This window comes from Parus major, chromosome 26 (genome assembly GCF_001522545.3).
Source record: "Parus major isolate Abel chromosome 26, Parus_major1.1, whole genome shotgun sequence".
NCBI classification, from domain to species: Eukaryota; Metazoa; Chordata; class Aves; order Passeriformes; family Paridae; genus Parus; species Parus major.
Window position 1 is genome coordinate 4,334,931 of NC_031795.1, and position 8,714 is coordinate 4,343,644.

Below are 8,714 nucleotides of genomic sequence, written 5' to 3' on the forward strand. Positions count from 1 at the left end.
CAGCTGCCACTGCCACATTTCCAGAACCTGATTTAACCTCTCTCTGAAGGAAGCAAGGTGGAAAAACTGCCATTTCCATCTTGTTTAATAGCTCAGTGAATTCTAAAAGTGTTGTTTATATGTGGAAATTCTATTTTTTTCACCCTCTTTATGCTTTCACAAGAAAAAACCCAATACTTTATACATGAAATCAGATTTATTTAATAACTTAATTGCTCTTCTGATGCTTATCAGAATAAAATCCATATTTTTCACTCATGAGATGGGTCAGGATGCAACCTTCAGGAAGGCTCCTTGTTGGAATAGGAATGTAAATCCAAATTTGCCAATAATTGTGTTCCTGAACTGGTATTTTCCCAGTTCAGACTGGGAGGGAGTGACCAGTGCAAGGTCCTGTTGTACTTTGTTCCACTCACATGTGCTCCAAAGCTTGGCTGGGATTCAACCTGTACAAATCTTAACCTTTTTGGGGTGTTTTTTGAGGGTTTGGTTTAATTTTTGGGTTTTTTTTTTAATTTCTTTTAGAGATTTGGGTTAAATAAACCAATTTTGCATCCTTCTTTGGGCCATCAATTAGAGGTGCTTGTAGAGGAGAGCAACTTAAATTTGATTTCAGATGGATCAGCAGTGATGGCTTTGGGGTGTCTTTGAATTGACCAGGTTTATCAACAATTAATTAGTGATAATTAATTAATTGTCAGCTAATACAGCTCAGTTTGGGGAGCTCAGTGTGAATTGTGCTGAGAGCAGGAGAGGGGAAGGAGGAGAAGGAAGGATCCATGTGCTGGGTGGAGTTTTCCAGCTGTGGAATTGAGCTCAAAAATCAGATTTATCCTTGGCTTTGGACCAAAAAGATTGGAAAAAAAAAGGTTTTGTGGGAATATCTCTAATTCCAGCTCCTCCCAGCCCCTGTCAGTCCTTCCAGGAGATGTTTGGAGTCTGAGTTTGAGGCATTATCAGCTGAAATTTAATTGAATTATTCCCTGTCCTGATTCCCTCTGGTTGCTGTTTTACAGGGAGGTTAATTTGTCAATAAAACAATTGGGATTTGATTGACAGGATGCTGATAAAATACCCAACAATTCCATTTTGGAGGTTTCTGTAAGTTCAAGAAGCAAATTTGATTTTGTTGACTTCCAGATGAGTGTAACTCGTTCAGAAAGCTCCTGAAAACCCCAGGGAAAATTTTAAATGCTTTAAAAACAGGAATCATATGGGAAAATAAAAATTGGAGGAGAAGGTGAGCTGTGAGAAGCAGAAATTCCAAAAGGAGCAATTCAGAAACGTTTGATTCATAATCTTTGTGTATTTATCAAAAATAACATTCAGATTCTGAGAGTATAATCCAGATTGTTGTAAAACCTCCTCAGCAAAATGCTGTTTATGCTTTATATATATATATATAAAATAAATATATATTTTTATATATATATATATTTATGCTATATATATATTTATGAGATATATATATATATATATATACACTGACTGCAGAGGTGGCTGAATTATGAATTAATTCAGCCTTTGAATTATCAAACTTTTCCTGGGATGTTTTTGGGCTACAAATCCAGCACTGGAAGCAAGGATGTGGCTCCTCTTATTCCTTGAAGCTTTTGTAGCTCTGAAATGATGAATTCCTAATTTTTTTTTCTTCTTTTTAACAGGAACAGGAAGGTGGTTGATTACTCCCAATTTCAGGAATCAGATGATGCTGGTAAATGATTTTTATTCTTATTCTCCTTGGGCAGGAGCAGCTCATTATTGCCATGCATATTAATTTTTCTGCTTCTAATCACATCTTCAGCTCCAATTCTAAGGAGTTTCTGTTCTTCACAGCCTGAACTGTTAATAAGTATTTGAAAATATAATAATTCTCATATGTTTTGTATTAAACAAACAATGGTGATAGAAATCTTATTATTTAATGCTGGTATTGTTGTAGTGCCTTGAGGCTGTTGGCAGCAATTCCTTCCTTGCTCTGTGTTATTTTCTTGGGCAGAGGCTCCTTGATGCCACTTTTTTCCACAAGAAAAGATGTTTTCCATTTATTTTATGGCTCCAGTTGAGCCCACATTATCAGGCATTTGGAGGGAATTGCAGTTAAAAAAACCCAAAACATAATCAGTGTGAATTAACAAAATATTGGTGGATCACTTTTAGAAAAAATGTAATCTCTGAATTAACAGAACATTGCTAAAAAAAATATAATCTGTGTGAATTAACAGAAAATGTGTTTTGAGTTAGAAGATGAACACAATGCTAGGGTTAATTAAAATGAGACAAATATGACTAATTCTTAATTAGAATTCTTTTATTCATTAAATAAGGTGTTGTCTAAGAGTTGTAAGGAGTTCTGTAAACTATTTACTGACATTCCTTATCCCATCACAGGACAGTAAATAGTGTGTGCTGTTAGAATCATGAAGAAATCCATATGGATGTGAATTTTTAATAGGTTTATATAATATTTAAATGTAAAATGAGATCCTGTGTCCTCTTTTCTGTGTTTTTTGTGTTTTCCTGGGTGATGTACAGAGCATTTTCATGGGGCTGATGGCAGAAAAAAAGGTAAAATCAGTGTTTTAAACCAGGACTTGGCTTCCACCAGAGTTTTTTTTGAAGCTTTGTGATGTTTTTCTTTTTGTTGTGGGTGAAATGATCAGTTTGAGTTGTAGCTGAGGAGAGAGGAATGAGTTGGATTCAATCCCATTTTGTCCCATCCAGATGACGATTATGGAAGAGATTCAGGTCCCCCATCCAAGAAAATCCGTTCGTCTCCCCGAGAGGCCAAAAACAAGAGGAGATCTGGGAAGAATTCTCAGGAGGACAGGTAAAATCAGCTTTTCATCTCTTGGGAACATTTCCCAGAGCCTTGTCCTGTGTGTGGGGAGCAGCATTTTCCACCTGCAGCTGGAATCCCAGCGAGCTTGGGCTGAGACACTGAGGTGCTTTGTTCCTGCTGGGAATAGACAGAAATCAGGTGAGAAACACTTGTCAGTAGAGCTCCATCATTCCAGCAGCTCCAGAAACAGCTGGAATAGCAGGGAATGTGATCAGGCTGGAGGATTGGTAACTGCTGCATGCTCAGGGGAGGCAGGGCGAGGACAGGGCAGGTTTGGGAGTTCTGTGGCTCTTTGTTCCTCCTTCTGGGTAATCCATAAACACAGAACTTGGTCTGGGAGCTGAGCTGATTTTCCTACTGAAAAGGAAAATTTTCTGTTTTGCAGTCCCCAAATGATTGCTGTGAGACCTTGGAAATAATTTATTTTATTTTCACGACAGATTTCGGCTCCAGGGATGGAGGTTCTGCCAGCTGGTTCTTGTTCTATCACCCCAAAATGTCTTTTATTTTCCAAATCAATCAAATTAGCAGATCATTTGGGACAGCTTAGGCCAGGCATGTGCCAGTTAAGAGCAGCATGCACAGAATGCAATCTAAACAATGACATAAAGACAAGTGCTGTCTAAAAATCTACCTTTATTTCATTTATAGGCTGCATATAAACCACCAGAATTGTAACTAAAATGGAAGATGTGTGGACTGTGGGTTGGTTCACCTCAATCTGATTATTTCCTGCCTGGTTTCAGTTCAGCTGTGATTCAGAGTTGTGAATATTATCTTCCCTACCATGATAACTCCACAGACAGCTGAGTAATCCTGAAAGTACATCCAGGAAAAGTGCAAATTCTCAGCCTAAACATCAGTTTGCTCTTTAAAAACTGTTAATTTGCACAGGAGAGTGACTGAAATCAAAGTTGACACAAACACTCAGACTTTATCTCTCTCTCTCTCATTTGCAGTGAGGATTCAGAAGACAAAGATGTGAAGACTAAGAAAGATGATTCACACTCAGCAGGTAACTGATAGCATTGTGGATCTTTAAACTGTGTCTCCTCACACCTGTGAGAGTTGCAGGAGTAGAACTGGAGACAGAAAAGAAATAATTCTGATTTATTTTGAGTCAAATGCTGCCTCTGCTGCTGTTACTTCCCACCCTGGTTTGGGATAATGGGGTTTTTTTGTGTAATGTGATGGTCCTATCAAATTTGTCCTCACAAGTGGATAGATCTGGTGATCCCTACAGCTTTTATCCAGAATGAAATGAGAAACTTCATCTTGGTGCCTTTTCCTTGCAGATGAAGATTTTGGCAGTGAGGATGATGACGTAGGAGCTGACGATGGCAAAGCCGACAGCGACTACGAGAGCTCCCAAAAAAGCAAAAAAGGCAAGAAGGCTAAACCAGACAAGAACAAGAGAGCAGCCTCCAAATCCAGGAAAAGGCCTGCAGGTAAAAAAATAAAGAGAGGAAAAAAAAAAAGTGGTTATTTTGCAGTGAAAAACACAACAGAGGAGCTTTGTTGGGTGAGTAGGGAAGGAGTTGAATTGTTGTAACTCAGTGAGTGTTTGAAACCCTGATGTTTTAACCCCTGCCTCGAGGCAGGAGCTCTGTACTTGACTCAGTCTTCTGGAGTGTGGCCTGGCTGGCTCAGGGATGAGCTTTCTCTTCACTCTGGTTTCCAGCCAGCAGATGTTTGTGGGGTTCACTGATTTCCTTCAAGAATCCAAGTCTATAGAGAGTAAAGAAATCAGGGGGGGACTCTCTCTCTCTCTCTGGTTTGCATTCCACAGTTTATTTCTGTGAAGGGGAGACAAGAGACAAAGGATTTGGGGTCTGGGGGGTCTCTTTTAACAAGGTTTCTCTGAGGGAGGGAACATCAGAGAAAGAACCAATTATTTTCTCAGTTAGTACATCTTACAAACTTTCTACAAATCAAGGTTACACACACCAAGATAAGAGATAACAGACACCAACTTCTCCAAATGCCCACAAAGATGTAGGAGTGTTCTTCACAGAGGGGGAGAGAGGGGGGCTTGGTTTCCTGGCAGCACAGGGGGGAAAGAAAGGGAAGGCAAGGTAAGAATGCCCTCTCAGCTTCCACAGCTCACAGGCATTCTGGGACAGGAAAATAGAGTTACAAACTTCTGTGTTAGAAAGAAGGGTCTCTCTTCTTTCAACCCCATGTTTTCCTGGGCTAAAGAAACTTCAAGCAGCTGGAAATGCCAGCAGGGTCCTCTCTTTACTCCATCCGGCCTCTCACCGTGAGGCTGAGGAGAGAAACTTCAATAACCATGGGAACTTGACACCAGGTAAACAGTTAGGGGAAAGAAAAAGCTGGGGGGTGGAAATCACAACTAAAAAATCAGAAAAAATACATTTCAGGCTATCAACTACAACATGTACTCAGCACACTTTGGGGTATTTTGCTGCAGAGGACAGCGAGGATGAGAAGGAAGATCACAAAAACGTCCGTCAGCAGCGGCAGGCGGCGTCCAAAGCAGCCTCCAAACAACGGGAGATGCTGATGGATGATGTGGGCAGTGAGGAGGAAGAGCAAGAGGATGATGAGGCACAGTTCCAGGAGAGTGAGTAAACGGGATTGGGAAAAAGGGACACAGTTGGCTTTTTGGCTGGGACAGTCAGAACATAAATTGTGCTCCTCAGTAATTTTATTTTTACTGTGTGTCTGCCCAAGTTGGGTTTTCACAGCTGGAATTTGTGTTCCACGTTTGCAGCAAAGGTTTGTGTGTGTCTACAGAATTTCTCTTTACAAAAGGATGGATCTGTTGATCTGATTCCTGCAGTTTTTATCCAGAATGAGACAAGAAACTTCATCTTGGTGCCTTTTCCTTGCAGATGAAGAATTTTGTTCCCCCAAAATCTGCTTTCCAAAGGATGTGTGTGTGTGTGTGTTTCCCAAAGATGTGTCTCTGTGTTTCCCAAAGATGTGTCTGTGTGTTTCCCAAAGAAGTCTCTCTGTGTTTCCCAAAGATCTATTTTCATTGTAAGCAGCCCTAAAAGATAATTACAAAGTTCTCAATGCTTTCTTTTTTTTGCTGCTTCTTGCTGTCCCTGTGGCATTGCTGATTTAAAAAAACCCAGTCAGATTTTGTACCACAGCAGATAAATGGAAGCCCACAAGGTCTCAGAGTCTGTGTCCCAAATTTAACTGGCAGATCTCAGCTTTTCCTTCCTTTTTTCTTTCTTTTTTTCCCCCCAAAAATTGGAATTTCCTTACGCTTCCAGCAGATTCAGGAAGTGATGAAGACTTCCTCATGGAAGATGATGATGACAGTGACTATGGCAGTTCAAAAAAGAAAAATAAGAAGGTCTCCAAGAAATCCAAGCCAGAGAGGAAAGAAAAGAAAATGCCCAAGCCCAGGCTAAAGGCTACAGGTGAGTCTGTGCAGTGAAATTTCTCAGTTTAAAACCCAGGTTTTCTTTTTGCTGCAGAAGGCTTGGGAAAAATCTTGGGGGGCTCACAGACATCCACAAAAATGTTGAAGGGCCAAAAAATGGCACAATTTAAAGCAGCAGCATGGAATAATGAGCTGGATTTAATTCTTCCTTTAGGGCTTGATGGTAAAATCATAGTGTTGAAAACCTGCCCTGCTGAGGTGCTGCATTCTGACTTGGTGTCTCACAACCAAATAATAACAATTTGTGGCTTTGTTTGGGACTTTGTGATGTTGTCAGGGTGGGGAAATGTGAAGCAAAGGTGAACTGGATGCATTTCTGCAGGGAGTTTCAAATGATAACAGCAATGTGAGTTCTGCCTTGACAAGGGCTGTGTCCATTTATGATGTCACATCCAGCAATTAGCCAGGACTTGTAATTAAACAGCTTTTAAATCTCATTAGTTCGCTCTTCACCTCAGCTTTGCTCATTGGGAGTGCTAAAAACAGCGTGGGTATGGTCAAACTGCTGCTGAATGACTTCAAATCCCGTTTACTGTGATTTTTTTTTTGCTGCTGAGTTTTACAAGGTTTTTCTTTTTCCAGTGACCCCCAGCCCAGTGAAAGGCAAAGGGAAGGCAGGTCGCCCCACAGCTTCCAAGGCAACAAAAGAAAAGACCCCATCCCCCAAAGAAGAGGATGAAGAGCCTGAAAGTCCCCCAGAAAAGAAAAAATCAGCCAGCCCTCCACCAGAAAAGTCAGGGGATGAGGGGTCTGAAGATGAAGCACCCTCTGGTGAAGATTAAAAATGGCAGTTGAGGAAAATTCTTTGTTTAAAAAAAAAAAAGAGGAAAAAAAAAAAAAGAAAAAGGAAAAGAAAACAATACTTAGGGGTAGAACACGGTTTTGGCTGTGGCTTGACTCATGGGCTTTGAATGCTGTCTTTACTTTCAGCTGTTTAATACAGTGTGTCCTTTTTTAATAAGAGGAAACCCTTCTACAGTAATATTTTGAAGTCAATGTTCTCTGTTGGCCATTCCGTTCTCCCTCCCCTGCCAAATCTGAAAAGCCATTTGAGACAAATTTAACACACCATTCAATATTTCATTTTTTTTTTTTTCAAGGGATACTGCAGTTGTGAAGCAATAAGGTTTGAGACTGATCTGTGGAAACCATACTTACAAATCCTTAAGTAGAATAGATTTTCCCAGTGCTGGTAAGAGCTGTTTAAAACTATTATCCTGTATTTGGAATATATGGAAAAGAAAAAAAAATAACAAACCTCTGCTTTAATAGACTTTGAGATGAGTTCTCTCACAGCATAAAATGTAGTTGATCTAATTCCAGTGGAGGAGGATGGAACATGGGGAGGAATCCTGTGTTTCTTGGGTTCAGGCACATTTTTCATGGAAAGCAATCAAGAGATGCTCCAGTGTCTTTGATTTAGAAAAGACCCTCCAGTCAGGATGGGAGATCTTTTGTCTCTGCTGGATGGAAAACTGTTCTGCTGTAGGCAAATTGCAGCCCATTCCAGATAAATTCACATATTAAACCTCCAGCCCTCCCATGTCCATTCACCCTTATTTTATTCCTTCTGTAGAGGGGCAGAACAGGGAAGAGGAATTGCAAAATCATTTTTAAAACTGCTTTCCTTTGGGTATGGTGGAAACTGTTTTTATTACAGATTTTTCCAAGGCAAAAAGAACCCAAACAAATCAATGAATAATGGAAAATTTAAATTCTTCAGCTTCTGGGGCGAGGGATGTCCTGTTGTGGAGGTGAGGAAAGGATTCCTGTGGTGCTCTGGGATCACTTGAGATCCCGTGGGTCAGCCTGGAGTGTTTCTCTTCCCTCTCCCTGCTCTCAGCAGAGCTCCAGGGATCCCTGGCAGAGGGGACACAGCGGGCACGGAGCAGCTCTGGGGCCTCATCCCTGGCCCCACTTGGGATCTGTGGGATCAGCTCCTCATCCTTTCTGTGGGATCAGCTCCTCATCCTTTCTGTGGGATCAGCTCCTCCCTGTCCTTCCTCTGGGATCTGGGATCAGCTCCTCATCCTCCCTGTCCTTCCTCTGGGATCTGTGGGATCAGCTCCTCCCCATCCTGCCTGTGGGATCAGTGGGATCAGCTTCCCATCCTTTCTGTGGGATCAGCTCTGGGATCTGTGAGATCAGCTCCCTCCTGCCTGTGGGATCAGCTCCTCCCCATCCTGCCTGTGGGATCAGCTCCCCATCCTGCCTGTGGGATCTGTGGGATCAGCTCCCCATCCTTCCTCTGGGATCTGTGGGATCAGCTCCTCATCCTGCCTGTGGGATCAGTGGGATCAGCTCGATCAGCTCCCCATCCCATTTGTGGGATCTGTGGGATCAGCTCCCCATTCCTGCCTGTGAGATCTGTGGGATCAGCTCCTCATCCTCCCTGTCCTTCCTCTGGGATCTGTGGGATCAGCTCCCTCCTGCCTGTGGGATCTGTGGGATCAG

At 41.7% G+C, this 8,714-nt stretch overlaps 1 protein-coding gene across 2 annotated transcripts in view; it reads left to right on the forward strand.

The window, feature by feature from the left end:
* Positions 1 to 7,533, forward strand: part of NUCKS1 (nuclear casein kinase and cyclin dependent kinase substrate 1) — a 13,355-nt gene extending 5,822 nt beyond the window's left edge. The window contains exons 2-8 of one of the 2 annotated variants that reach the window (XM_015650904.1): positions 1,665 to 1,714; positions 2,725 to 2,830; positions 3,802 to 3,857; positions 4,138 to 4,290; positions 5,274 to 5,426; positions 6,088 to 6,237; positions 6,843 to 7,533. In XM_015650904.1, coding sequence (XP_015506390.1) covers positions 1,665 to 1,714; positions 2,725 to 2,830; positions 3,802 to 3,857; positions 4,138 to 4,290; positions 5,274 to 5,426; positions 6,088 to 6,237; positions 6,843 to 7,042 — 868 coding nt within the window. In that variant the 3' untranslated portion in view covers positions 7,043 to 7,533. The remainder of the gene's footprint in view (positions 1 to 1,664; positions 1,715 to 2,724; positions 2,831 to 3,801; positions 3,858 to 4,137; positions 4,291 to 5,273; positions 5,427 to 6,087; positions 6,238 to 6,842) is intronic. The other variant, XM_015650905.1, reaches the window with a different exon arrangement.
* Positions 7,534 to 8,714: the final 1,181 nt, after the last annotated feature.